Below are 15,346 nucleotides of genomic sequence, written 5' to 3'. Positions count from 1 at the left end.
GGGAGGGAGGCCTAGGGTGACAAACGTCATCGTAGACCGCCCAGAAGATATGCTTGGGGGTACGTACGGATATGTATGATGGGACAGCACAAACATAAAACGGCGGGGCGGAACTCTACGGCCGATTCGACCAATCAAAAGCAACCCAATTAAATTAACCCGGTTGCATGATTGTGAATAAAAGACAACCACAGCCCGGGTCAAGAGCGTGGGATAGTTTTGATTGATCGAATCGGCTTTTGAAAGCCCCAGGCTTATAACGAGTCGTCTTATATATAAGATGACTAATACAACCGCGTCAGTCACAAGGTGTGTGTTAATTTGAATCGTTAAATCCTTGAATACTTATTAATGGTGTTTCACAGCATTTAAATGAAACCAAATATTTGAATAAAACATTAAAAAAAAGAATACAGCTGTTAGATAACAACGTGTATTTCATTAGTTTTCATCGTAAAATGATTAATTAATCGTAACATTAATTGGACTTCAAGGGACGTAACTCTTGTCATGCGACGCTATCACAAAACGAGTTATCTCCCTTTGATGTTATATATGAAAATCGAATTCTGCGACCCGTCTTTTTTGAGATCGCTGTTTGATATACTCGTTCTGCTACTTTTCGTATTGAGGCTCTACAAATGTCGAAATATTTTCCTGCCTCATTCATCGACTGAAATATTTTTTCCTCGTGCGTTGATGTATCAAACGATTTGACCCCCCTTGCTTGCTTTGAAAACTTACCAGTTTGGCCTTTTTTATTATTTTGACTCTGAGAGATGGCTTGCAGATTACACAGTCTGTTATTTTGAGGACATCCATCAATGTGATCAATAACAAGACCGTCGTTGATCAATCCGTTAAACGCTTCATAGATTATTCTATGAACGTAATAGCTTTTTTTCCCGGCACCAAACATCAAATACCCCTGATTATTTACAGTACCAACCGGCTTCTTCAGTCTGCGGTTTCTAACAACGCCGTCGCGAGATGCCTCGTAATTAACGAGCACAGGATGCGGCTGAAATTCTTGGTTCATTTGTATAATAATACTACTTGTCTAATTCATTATTTGGTTTAATTATAAACCTTGCAATGTAGTCCTGAGGAGTTTTGATGATTTTGTCCTTGACGGAGTCAATGACGGCGGTTTTTATTCGCTTGTCATAATAGCGTTTTAACTCTCTGTATCGTTTGCCGCCACAATTGATACATAATTGTGATTTACCACGCACCCCAACGTGGCAAACCAAGCACGGGAGGGGGCCATTTGAACCATTACGAACGCTTTGTAAATGATACCCGCAGAATTCACCTCTACATGATTTATTGCACGGGGTTGTCGACCCAATCATCAACCATTTGCAGTGATTCATTATACTATATTCTTTTATTTAAATACTTGTTTTAATTATATGGAGGAGGAGTTCAAGAAACTAGCAGCAATTAAGCCCTGGAAAAATATTAGGTTTAATCTCGATAGAATCCTCAAGGGCGCACCAAAAGTGTTAATAAACGATAGAACCCTGTTGAATAAAATACGCGATTGTATCAATGAATTCAAGCGTGATGGTGCATCTCATAGTTGGTCAACATTTCGAATTGATGGTGTTGTTGATGCTACCATGAACGACAACCGCGCAGCAACGATAATATCACAACTTGACGGTAAAAAGTATTTCTTCAGAGTAAAATTCATTGTCCGGGTGGAATCAGGTAATTGGATCATACGTGATAAATTTGAACCGGTTCTCAGCGACAAGAAAACAGTCATTGTTAGCCGCGACTCCAGGCCGGGGTTGTTAACCGGAATTGACAGACCATACTATGAACGAGCGTATCCTGAAACAGCAGTTGTCTATGGAATATACCCGTTAAATAAGAAACCTGATATCGGAAAACTAGCGCCGATGAAACAGTCAACGGGGATAAATTGTGTAGCAGAACGAGTAATAGAGCATTTTACAAATGCGTGTCGAGGAAATAAACTGACTGATTTACGACGTAGCAAAATCAACCAGTGGGAGGAGACAGTGCGCGAGCGAGGAGCAACCATCAGCGACATAGCGAGATTAGAAACGTCGTTGAGATTTCCAATAACCGTTACAACAATAACCAGTGAAGTATTATACGAATCAAAGTATAAATCAAAGGGAGCCCCAATCAAAATTATTGATCATAACGAACACGCGTGGACGCCCGCGGTCACAATATTTCCACGGGATAGAACAGTAAAGTATATCCCGGGGAAATTCCTGGGAGAGGATGGTTTTCTCGCGGAGAGGAAACTATTTGATGCTATTGCTTGTTTGTGTAAAAACGACCCTGTGTCAGTGTGGTTACTTCGCAGCGCTGAAAACGATGTGGATACCTTTGATCAGTTTGTAAGACCAAACGGTGAATTATATCGCACTGAAGCGTTTCACAACAAGATGAAAAAAAACCGCCATGGAATTTGAAGAGCATGATGAAGAACTACTAACAAATTGTTTTACGATTCCATCGGTTGCGGCTCATGTTGCAGCAAGGAAAAATGCGTGGAGACCAACGCGCAAGGAATTTCTGCCGGATGTACAATCCAGTTGTTTGGAATACTATCACGGTGGACTATGGAACACTGAATACAACCGCGACGCTATGATTTCCGTTGATATGGTTGCCTGTTATCCAGCGAGTTTTCTCGGGTATGGATCCGCCGCTGAGTACTTTAAACGATTTGGACACCCCAGACATGAAATGACTCGTGTTGCTATTAATGGACCACCGCCTGATTTTGATTTAACCGGATTCGCTCGCATAGTATCATTTGAATTCGCGGCAGGACTTCATCGCTGTTGTTATATTTGGATCGGTAGACACATGGCTGAAAAGAGATGGCTTCCAATAGCGCTGCTACGGTTTATGATTGATTGTAGCATGCTTGTATCGTTGATTGTCAGTGACGCGATTATATCATACCGGGCGCAGACTGAAGTCTGGTTACCAGAACCAGAGCGTCTAGATAGCATAATTGACGAATCCAGAAAACACATTGATGCCAACGAGGAATATATCATCGAATGGTCCAAAAAGATATTCAACCAACGAAACCGCGAGGCAAAAGATCTCGGTAGAAGAATAATCGGTAAGTTCACACAAGGTGGAAAAAACTGCGACTACAAACGATATTGCTCACGGCTGATTATAGATGACGCAGAATATGATTTCGTAATCAAGGACGCAGTGGCAAAAAATAGATACGTGAACTGCAAAACAGCTTTCTTGTCCAATGGAACAAAGTTGGGTACAGTTGTTACCTACAGCGATGGAGACAGCCCGGCATATCCACATTTGAGGGCGTCTATGCTGGGTTACGCCGCTATCAATTTATTCTCGATGATAAATAGATTTCCCGACACCGCGGTTAGAGTTGCGATTGATTCATTTTACATAGACGTAAAGTATAAGGGAAACATAGCCGAGTTTACTAGTCCGGACGAGAGTTGGGGTATATGGAGAATTAAAAATGAAATACGACGCGATTATTCCCCGTCAGCAGATGTCACCGTTGAAAATAATTACTTACGCGGTGATAATCTATCAGAATGGTCTAATGCACCACCGTGTTCTGATCCAATTTGTAGATATAAAACAGTTTATTTAAGCGGCTGTGGCGGGTCAGGAAAGACGACTCGGGCAATTGAATTATTTCGAACGCGGGCAAGTATAATCGTGCTTACACCGACCCATAGACTAGCGCGAGAGATAAAACAACGAAGTGTTGACGCCGTTACTTATCACAGCTTTTTTCGATACAGCGGCGGTGAGTGGACTCCTGATCGAATGGGGGAAAAATTTATTCCTGAGGTTATCATCTGGGATGAGATATGTACTGTTTCGTTAGATGTTTTACAAATGTTTCTTGAGTGGTTGCTGCGCGCGAATACAGCGGTGATAATGTGCGGAGATCATGGCCAACCACCACCATTTGTCGGCGAGGGTCCACATGATTGGTTAAAGAGTTTTGTGGACTATTATGAAGAAACCGATACTGATTACCGAGCACTTGATGAACAACTGCGCGAGGTTAAAAAATTAATCAGATTACAGCCGGATAGAGTTCAATGTGAAATAATCCGCGAGGTGATTCCGGAAACGCCGTTAAATGAATTCTGGGAAACATGGAGACCAAACGATTTGATTGTAGCGAGTAGAAAGATAGTCAGAGACACACTTCAGCGGAAGTTGTTTACGTTGCATAAGGAAAAGTTTCCAACGCGCCCAGTGCCGTTATGTTATAGACCCGCGGACACACGGCGGCAGAACATTGAAGTTGAAATCCCGGGCCCGACAGCGTCAGGGACAAAAAGACAAATTCTTGTGCTGAATGATATTGTGCTCCTTGATATCAGCGTCGTCGAGGACGCGCTACGTGCTGATAAATCCCCGTGGACGCTAGGATACGCAACGACAATACATTCCTTGCAGGGATTGACTATCACGGATACAATTGTTTGGATGGTTGATAATCGCATCGAATGGTCAAATCTAGTCTATCTTGCAGTGTCCAGAGTACGGAGAATGAATCAGCTTCGAAGAATTGTTATTGACGAAGCCAGTGACAACGATGACATTATTGATGCTAGCGTCATTGATAGAAAACTCTCGGGTTACCGCCAACAGGATAAAAAAAAAAAACAGCGACGTTTTGATATTGATGCCGAATTAATAATTGCGTTACGACAACAACAGAATAATCACTGCGCGAGTTGCAATTGTGTAATGCGCTGGCGTTATTCGGATAAAGACGCTCGCCAATTTACCGTGGACAGGATCGATAACAGTCTCGGTCATGTCAAAAACAATGTGAGGTTGACCTGTCTTGAGTGCAATAGACGCAACGGCGCTAGTTAAGACCACGCGGGGGCAATTGAGTATCGTCAGGTATCACTTGTAGTTGCTCGCGTGTAAAGCCCCGCTGTGGGGCAGTTGAATCCAGTCTATAGATCGGTGGTCTACCAGTTGATCGTGTTATCGTTGATATGTTATGTGTGGTAACACTCCAAATAGGATCAGTAGCTCTTTTTTTACCGCCTTCAAGCTCTCCTGGTTCATACAGATATCTAACAGTGACATCGCCGAGAATCGGCTTGGAAACGCTATCTATTTTTGATCTTCCGGGTATATACTTTTTTTTAATCGCGTCGCTGGGCTCCATGTTGATTGCTCGGGTAATCTCGTTATTTAACGCTGCAATTACGCCTGGTAATCTTTTAACCCATTCACGAGATCGTTTTTCTTGGATGAATTCCTTCGCGTATTGATACCCAAATAACCGTTCAGCAAGAGTCCGATTGAATCGTTCAACAATTGCCTGATCACGATGTAGCGCAGTATGACCTCGTCGTATCGCGACGCTATGATGTTTCAGCGTTGATAAAACAGCGCCGCGAAATTCACTACCTGGATCAACTTGTAATAGATTTGGCCAGCGCAGAGGACCCCTTCGGTAAATCCGCTCAAACGCATCGGCTACTTCAGTTGCTGACTTTGTTTTTAACGGCTCCGCTTGTTTGTATCGACTCGCAACATCAACTACGGTTAGCGCGTATTTGTAACCGTTGTCATGCGGCAGAAATAATATGTCAGCTTGATGAACTTCATTGGGTACGCTGACATCAAAGCGCGAGAAGTTGATTTGTTTAGGTGGCGGTAGATAGATTTGCCATATAGCCTGTTTGGATAACCAATTAGCCGCAAGGGCCTTTGTTACCTTTGCAGCGCTTGCGAGTTTATCAATTGCGGCCTTTCCTTTCCAGTATCCTCTCGGAGAATAATAGATGGATTCCATGTTGTTATTATAAACGCTAGCGTTTTCAATTACCAGCGCGAGAAGCTCCGCTTCCAATCATTAATTTACCTTTCATAGCCGATTTTACCAACCATGAAGCCAATTTTTCTTTGAATGATTTATCAGGAATAGCATTTAACGCGTGAATTAATTTTACATCCGCGATATGACGCTGTTGCAGATCGCTACTTTTGTAGTAAGCAACATCATGAGCATGACACGCCTTATCGATAGCGTTTATTGGATACTCACCGGGTTTGGGCTGATTTTGATCATCGAGTCTGATATCTAATCGTGTTCCGGGGCCACAGTAGCTATATCCTGGGAGGTGCTTTTCTCCTGGATACTTTGCCCACGGTGTTCCGGGGAGTTTTGATAACTTGGCTGCAATATCACCTCCTCGCTTTTTTTTAAAGCATCCCCGGGTCTAATAGAAATAAATCTAAATTTCTTTGTACCGCATCGTGCACACTTACCAGTAAGTGCCGATCTGTTATTTCTCGTTGTAACGGTTGTCATATCATTTGTGCCAGTACGCACTCTACACTTCACACAATATAAATCCATAATTTATGTATAGAGATATGAATATAATTGATTTTTCGGCGACTAAAACAAGAGAACCAGTTAAGCATGTTGCAGCGTTACCAAACTCGATCCGGATGATTATCATCGGACCATCTGGATCCGGCAAGACGCAATTGTTACTCAATTTAATAATGAGATGGATGAATTGGGATAAGTTGTATTTAATCGCCCCTAGCGTGGATGATCAACGATGCTACGAGGTGTTGAAAGATTTTAACGAGAATGCATCAGCGATCGCTGAAAAAAATGTTATTGAGTTTATTACAGATATCAATGATGCACCAGGTATTGATGATATTGATGGCGACGTTAACAATCTAGTCGTGTACGATGATGTTATGTTAGACAATCAAAAAAACCCAGCTAGGATATTTTCCAGAGGCAGGCATAAAAACACCGACGTGATATATGTCACTCAACGATACACTCAGATTCCAAAAGTAATCAGAGACAACTGTAATATTCTTGCTGTATTCAACGGCGTTGATACACACACGCTACGAAATATTTGGCAGACATGGTGCGGCGGTGACATGGACTTTAATGTTTTTCGAAACTTTTTTAGTCATGCTCAGTCGACCCCACATGGATTTGTAACGATAAATTTACATGATCCTCGGACACGATATCGTATCGGACTTGACCAAATATTCGGTTAGTTGTAAATAATTTTCATTGTAAATAACTTCTTAGCAGCAGGGGGGGGCAATGACATCGACGCGGTCGTCGCGCTTTTTTACCGGACGCTGACGACGCTGGGATCGGCGCGCAGAAAGTATTAATTAAACCAAATGACGATTGGACGACCCCCGACGACGACGTCGTTTTTTTTTTACCGGGCGCTGACGAGACCGGATCCGCTGAGTGCAGAAAGTATTAATTAAGCCAAATGACGATTGGACAAAATGTCCGATTCGCCCCCCCCCCCTGCTGCTATCTATCTATCTATCTATCTATCTATCTATCTATCTATCTATCTATCCGTACATACATGATGGCAGATTGAATGATTGAGTGATTGGTTGATTGATTGATTGATTGATTTCTGTAAGTATAGTCAGAGTAATTTCTTTCGTCGGCCTCATAAATATAGCATAGGAAATCCATATACATGCAGTTTCAATACGGACTCAGCCTTTAATCTCTGACAACGTTCTTATTACAAATGAGATATAACATACAAAGGGATATAACATACAAAGGGATATAACTTCGGTCAGGAACAAAATACAGCAGCGTGGTGCATCTGCACCAGTTTCAGATTGATCCGTAGAGGCCGTTGGGTAGGGTACCAAGAAAAATATAAGTTTGATATATCTTATATGAATCAATGTGAACTCCGTTGGTTTATATTGCCCCAAAAATATTGCCATCTTAATTTTGCCGCACTTCAAAGTAAGCTAATCATTAAAACAAATAAGACAGCGTAATCTGAGCACAGATGCAGTAATTAGTAATGAAAAGTCTTAAAAAGAAACATCCACTTACTTATCAAAAAAGGCAGACTGGCAAATCTCTTTTTGAATGGCCAGAGGGTATTCGTTGAATGATTTACAAAGTCCTTTCATGCATCGGACAACCTGTAAGTAAAGAACTGACAGCCACTGTTTGGAAACCTACAGAAATTGTATTATTGCATTTACTCTGAAGATACCTAGGTCCCTTGCATGACCATGCCAACTAATAACAAGCATGAAGAGACAAGTAATTTGCTAGAATTCGTCAAAGTTATTATGTAACTACTGAAATATTTACTATCTGAAATTGCGACAATAACTGATTAAAAATTCGCCTCAATTTAAAAATATTTCAGTTCTTTACATCAAAGTCCTTCACAGCGTCAGCGTTTCGTGTTCCCCATCGATTTCGGTAGAGTTGTGACGTAGTACCCGTCAATTTTGAAGGCTCAAATAACACACTAATTATGGATTTTAAAACAAAGAACTTTGGTGTTATGTAAAACGTAACGAAACTGTGAGCATGAGATTAATGTTTAATTGTTTTCTTTACGTAATGAATTAAAGACCTCATCCAACCGTTTACTACTTGCATTAACTATAGGGTACCAGGTAAACAGTATATTAATTAAACATTCTGGACTATAAAGCATTACCAATACGAATCTATACACAAGCGGAGGGTTGTGGGGATATGACAATTCTAGATGAATATTGTTTAAAATACATTGAAAATAATATGTTTCTACTTTCCCGTTTTTGGAGCTTTTTGCACGGGTATTCTCTCACATAAATTATTTCATCTAAGGTAAATTATACCTAAAATACAGAAGATATCTGAGGATAATGCCATCTGTTGCAAGATGTGAGAATTTACTACTACGTCAAGATTTGTTTATTTGTATGATAATGCAGTTAATTTCCCTGGAATGATAATACTACTAACATCAATGGTTGCCATAATAGCAATGTAATCCGGGAAACCTCAACATTTTCTATCAAGCCAGCAAATCTTGAAGGAAATGACTGATGATGCTCTGATTGATTAGTTATAACGATACATGGAAATTATCAAAACACCGATCGGCCATTTCCGTCAGATGTTGAAATAACCTCGGACGTAGTTGTAGGAATATACATACAATTAATGTGTTTGGTGTTTGCCTGTAGCTAAGTACACTACTTACGTTACAGCAGCAAAAGCTGAATTTGTTCCGACTGAGATTTGTTCTCCTTCCGCCACCAGATGGATATATATTCACGAAAGAAGTTCTGAATATAGATCTCAACGGTGACGAATTAGGTCCGAGTTTTCCTTCTCGACTTCACGTTAAATGCAGATGATGCTCCGATTGACAAGGCAATTGTAATTATTCATACAGATAAGCAAAAGCAATTTCTTTCAGGATTTAATTTTGGAACAAAGAACAGAGCTACGTTGTTGAGTGAAATTGAATACAACGATTATTCCAGAAAATGCCTGAGATTTCCCACTCTAATGCCGTAGGATATTGGGTCTACATTATACTGTTTATAGTGACGTTATTATCTCCCCTATACCTGACAAACATGGTCTAAGTCCAGGGTAAATTTAAGAGCCAATCCTTATGGAAAGCTTGTAATGTTTACAAACCGACTTTTCTTTATTTCGTTCTTTCTTCTTTTCTTGTACTACTTCCTTTGTTCTTTTTTCCGTTTCGCATATCATTAGTAAAGTTAATGTTGAATAACTACCTCGATGATCTGGTCAGGATACATTGTGCCAGGCGTTGGTCAATATTCCTTGCTCATGGCATTCGACACCGAACTTGCCAGATATACCGTCGGCAATCCGGTCATGATTCATTTTGGCTGGCCTTAAATTTACCATCTCTTCCACCATCTGCAACCTTGTTAGGATCCCTTGTATCAGGTCTTAGTCTTATAATAGGTCTCATATACCCACCTCCGCAAGGCCTTAGTCTCATGACCTCTCCCTATCTACTTTGGCATTTGGTCAGGATACCTTTTGCCAGGCCTTAGTCTCATGACCGCTCTCATATATACCCTCTCTCATAGATACCCTCTTCGGCATCTGGTCAGGGTACCCTGTGTCAGGCCTTAGTCTCATGACCTCTATCATAAATCTATCATAAACCTATTTCCGCATCTGGTTAGGATCCCTTGTATCAGGCCTTAGTCTCATGACTTCTCTCATATACCTACCTCAGCGATCTGTTCAGCATTCCTTGTGCCAGGCATCAGTCTCATGACCTCGCTCGTATACCTACCTCAGCGATCTGTTCAGGATTCCTTGTGCCAGGCCTCAGTCTCATGATCCGTCTGATGTCGTCCGTCAAATAATCCTGGAAAAAAAGACAGTACATAAATCTTAAAAGTATTAGAAATTATAACAAAAAATAAAAGACACAAAAAGTCTTTCCAAAGCATACAAATATGTTTGTAAGACATATTATTCTTAACGTAGAATGTATCATCGGCCTTAATTATATATTGTGCGTTTCTCAATATATGGCACCCAGTCTTGCTGCAATTCTTCTTCAGCGGTGTATGGCTCGAATTTGTGTCCTTTTCATCGTCTTAACTATTTTCTCTTTCTATACGCCTTACTGACGTTTTCCAATTTTCCCGGTGTCTTTAGATATATACCTAGTACAATGATCCAGTAACAACAAATATAATGCCAATCAGTTTGCACTTGACGGTAACAAGAATCGAACCGGAATTCACAAATCAAGCGCTTGGGAACAGCTTTCTTTGTAAGGAATTACTAACTGGATTACTTTAAATATATTTTTACTTCCACGGACGTTTCATTGAACAAATACAAGGAAAATGAAATGGTGTAAACAATTTCATATTATAAACATCTCCAATCAAAGACATTAACTCTAAGAACAAAACTGTCTGGATTGCAATGTGGTCTGTTTTCGGATGCTTATATCACTGTGTGAGAAGTAAACGGGTGTGTGTCATTCAGGTGCTTGGCAGAACGTGTGAACTGATTAAAATGCATGCGGCAAATAATGAGTTACCACTCCCCAGTATCTCACAGACATCTCTGTTACTGGATATATTTTTAATTCTTGCCAAAGGACCGTGTGGAGGTGAAATAACTAAACATAGTTGCATATTTTGGTAGGAAAATGGACGCGTCTGAAAGAAATGAGTGTTTCTTGCATGTCAAAAGAACCATTGGAAGAATCAAATAAAGAAACTATCCGTTATAACATTTTGACCTCTTTTCCAACAAAATGGCCATAAGTGTTCATTATAACTGGTCCCTCAATAGTCTAATGCTTGTTACTGTAATGTATTTGTATTTATTTATCAGTACTCTACACTAACACTAACTAGTGGAATCACTGGACATAACGCAGTGAACAAAATTGTTGGACATAACACCTATCTCATTTGTGTCTATCCAGTCATACAGCTCCACAGAATTTTTTTAAACGCGTTAATTACTCAATTATTGGTGCTGTTTTGGAACTCGAAACTAATTTATGGCCTTATACTGTATTTCAGAAATATCATGTAAGTACCTCGGCCTTTTTATTCCTCATGTACTCTGTGACGTCGAAGCTCAGCTGTACAAGTTCTCGGTTCTCATCTGGAACAAAGGTGATGAAAGCTCTGCCCTTCTTTTTGCTTTGTAACGCAGCCGCTGCCGCCAGGTTATCCACCATGGCAAACCACGACTCCTGGGCCACTGAATCCGCCAGTAAACTAAAAATAAGATTTCAGCTGACCAATCATCTTCTGCAGTATACTACTACTACTACTACTACTACTACTACTACTACTAATAATAATAATAATAATAATAAATAATAGGACCGTCTAGTCAATACTCGGACCCAGTCTTGCTTCATCGATAGAGCTATTCTATGTTCTTTTCTGAACCTAAATTCCACGTCTAGTTATAATTTTCTTCACGAAGAGATAATGAACCATTCTCACCACCACCACCACCACCCAACAAAAATACGAAGACATCAAAACAAAAAGCGTTTGAACACAAACGAGAAACAGAAATCATAACGACTTAACTCCAAGAAATGGTGTACTAATTTTTTCTTCCTGTCGATATAACAGAGTCTGCGAAGATTGTTGGCCTTGTTGACGGCAAGTCTTAACACACATCAGACTTTGGCATTGTCTATTTTAACCAGTGGATCCCTATGAACCTGAGAACAAAGTTTGGCTAAAACTAGCTCATCTCAACATAAATACCTACATCCTAATGACACTTGAAAGAATGTTGATCTTGAATTAATATAACGAACATCTCTAACATCATTCTGACATTAACAGGGATGTGTTAAAACAACAGTGCTGGTGTAATTCAAGAAATCTAATTCTGTACTATATGGACGGACGGACGGTCAAAAATGAAATCATGAAAATCGAGTAATTTCCTCATGAAAAGATGAATATGCTTCCATAAAGAGCAAGGTTCCGATAGACTATGAAGATAAAAGGTGCATTACCTGTTTTTAAAACTAGATTCAGGTAATATCTTATAGAATTGATTGTTATAGTGGTATACGACCATATTATAATAACGTTTGATATTATTTCACAGTAACTGTTCCAAGAGGAAAACATTTTAATGCATGTTTTCTAACTTTTCATTTTGACACAGGCCTAGTCCTTATTATTCAAATAACCTCTTCTCATCACTGTACACGGCAGAAGTCTTTTATATCAGTGATTGATAGTGTAGCCCCGATAACATCAAGTGGAAATTAATTTTCTCCCAATAAATTTATTAGTATTCGTGAACAATTATTGTAGTTGTATATTGATAGAATATGGGGTTAGGTTTATTCCTTTAGGAAAACAATCGCTCAAGGGATACATGTAAATATAAATGAAATAAGGAAAGCATATCAGAGAGATTTAAAGCTATCGTCAAACCATGAACCGGTACAATTCAGTTAAAATAAATATTATTTAACTAAGAAACTATGTTGCGGCAAGAACTCCTTGCTAATTAATAAATCACAAATTTTGATTTCAAAATGAATATCAACACTATCAGAATGAAACTGCCGTCAAAGCAAATACAGCCTGTAGATAAATCGCACGTCATTTAAACAAATGCTGGATAATGTAACAGGGCCCAAATGGAAGTTGTCTGTAAAAGGTTGTGGATGTCAATAACTTGAAGCCGTTTTGCTCTTCTCTTATGAATGCACATTCTATTCGAAAGGATTACGAGTTATTATAAGAATCGGGGTTTGTTTAATATCCATTTATCTGTACGTCTACAATCAGAATACGAATTCCCATCAATCTACATTATACTTGTGTATATAAGCCATCCAAGAGCAAACATTATGGACCAAGATCTGCCGTTGCACTATGCAACTTTATATCAGAGTCAATATTATTTCTTCTACTTATGATATATAGAGGACAGCGTAAACCTGGATCTGCAGGCTCATCAAATGTTTCTTTGCTGTTGCTTTAGTTCCTTACACGGCTAATACGGTAAACTGCCGACTTATTATTTGCTCAATATGAAGGATTATGGTCGTTTGGTGTGACACAAAAATGCAGACTATAATCACTGAGTAACGCACCTATCATGCTTTTAACTGTTTACTTTTCGGATAATCAGTTTTCAACTTTTTCATTTTACAAGATAAATGTTGTATACTTTCCGTTGGGTCAAATACATGTACTCATATTTTTTATATAAAACTTGAATGAATATAAAAACGGCATAATGTCACTATTTTGTTGAATTTTCGTTCAATAACTTGCAGAACTGAAATTCAGAATCTCAAAATGTACAGATGGAAAGCCAAACAAAGCTGAAATAATTCATCGTTCATAGCCACCATTTAGCTATAAGATGAAAATGTGATGATTGCTGAAGAGAGTGAGAATTCTTAAGAATTCTCCCAAATTTTAAAACAACCAGAATGTTATAAATCATCATGGTGTTGACCAGTCAGGCCACAGTATCTCACACCCTCTTCCTCAAATTTATATTTTTGATCAATCTATCTTTTTGCTTATCTGGTAACAATGTTTTTCTTGAATCCATGGCTTAAAATACAGTCATACACTCCGGATGTTTTTTTTTTTTGTTTTTTTTTTAAAAAAATGAGTCTTGCCTTATCTCTGAAAAAGTCTGTTGATTTCCTAAAATTTGAGGGATTCTGAAGACTGTTATGTGTTAATAACAAAAATGTGATTTTGCATCCTTTCCACTATCTATACATCGGAAAAAAATATTGGCGCAGTGATAAACATAGGGTCTGTACTATTTGTATTTACGTCTCCATTTATAGCTTTACTAGATTTTGGTTATTATTTGTTGATTATGGCAAGTCGTTGTTGGGAAGATATTTCTCAGCCAAAGTAATCAGCCAGTTTCAGGGAGCAGGCGTCAAAATTTGCAGTATTTGCTAGGCTTTGTGACGGCATGAATTAGTTTCGTCAACGGTGCCCTCCCTAATTTCTTAATATAGGAAATTATTTTTGTTTATATGTGTTTAGTAATTTGAGGCAAGAATAATTTTGTGGATTGGTTGTTTGGGTCGCGTTTTATATGGAATGGCGTGATGTACCAATATTCGGCTTGGAAAGGCTTACAGTTGAATCATACAAATGTGAAAACAATGCAAGAGTGATATTATTAGTTTGATGATGTGTGGACATTAGGCGAGTAGAGAAAAACTGTTTGCTGTGTTTGCGCGTTTAAGTATTTCAGTTTTCACAGGCTGTTCACTTGAGGCCCTTGAAAATAGAGGAGACCTAGACTAACAAAGCCATATTAACGCAAAAGTTGTTTTATTCGTCCGGAAGTGAAACTCATTAGGTGTAACAATATTATATCATGTACCGAAAGCAAGACATTTTTAATTTGATATGAGAGTTTTAGAAGTGTAATGAAACCTGAGTCAGAATGTGTTCTTTAATTTACTTTAAAAAAACAACATGATTTACTAGGTTATTATCTTAATAATTTTAATAAAGAAGTGATATTTTCATGAACAAGGATTGAGTATCACACGTATTTTTAACCTTCCGACACCAGGCTTTACATATTCCATGAATTGTATGAATGCAGTTAAAGTGAATGTTCGCACGGCATTTACAAAATCTGAGTCGGTCTGATAGGATATTATTTTGATTCGTAGTTAATCTGAAAAGGAGAAGTGAACATTTTGATCAATGTCGACGCAGATAATCTAAGACTGAAGAGTGCATGAAACCGGTCTCGGTGTGTCTCTCTTGACAATCTTGACATAAATATTGAATAGTAAAACATTGCATTTACCATGAAAAACAGTGCTCAGATTAGACCGGATTGTCGCTACTGGTGCTTCTCTGATCAGAGCACTCTGTTCAATTTGCCTCTGAACTATATATCCTTTAATCTTGTGTATAAAACTCACATCCAACCTCGAAAAGCATATACACACGTTTGCTAGTTCTGAAAGATTAGGTC

General features: G+C 39.0%; 1 protein-coding gene across 2 annotated transcripts in view; it reads right to left on the bottom strand.

Moving 5' to 3' along the window:
- LOC149796705 (uncharacterized) overlaps positions 1-15,346 on the bottom strand; it is a 170,051-nt gene that overhangs the window by 78,242 nt on the left and 76,463 nt on the right. For both annotated transcript variants that reach the window (XM_089961333.1, XM_089961335.1), the window contains 3 exons: positions 11,421-11,604; positions 10,146-10,220; positions 7,907-7,998 (listed from right to left, as the gene is read on the bottom strand). In XM_089961333.1, the coding sequence (XP_089817459.1) occupies positions 7,907-7,998; positions 10,146-10,220; positions 11,421-11,604 (351 nt within the window). The remainder of the gene's footprint in view (positions 1-7,906; positions 7,999-10,145; positions 10,221-11,420; positions 11,605-15,346) is intronic.

The sequence above is a fragment of the Sinohyriopsis cumingii genome, chromosome 6, assembly GCF_028554795.1.
Source record: "Sinohyriopsis cumingii isolate HCF-2022 chromosome 6, ASM2855479v2, whole genome shotgun sequence".
Taxonomy (NCBI): Eukaryota; Metazoa; Mollusca; class Bivalvia; order Unionida; family Unionidae; genus Sinohyriopsis; species Sinohyriopsis cumingii.
This window is presented reverse-complemented; position numbering and strand designations above follow the sequence as displayed.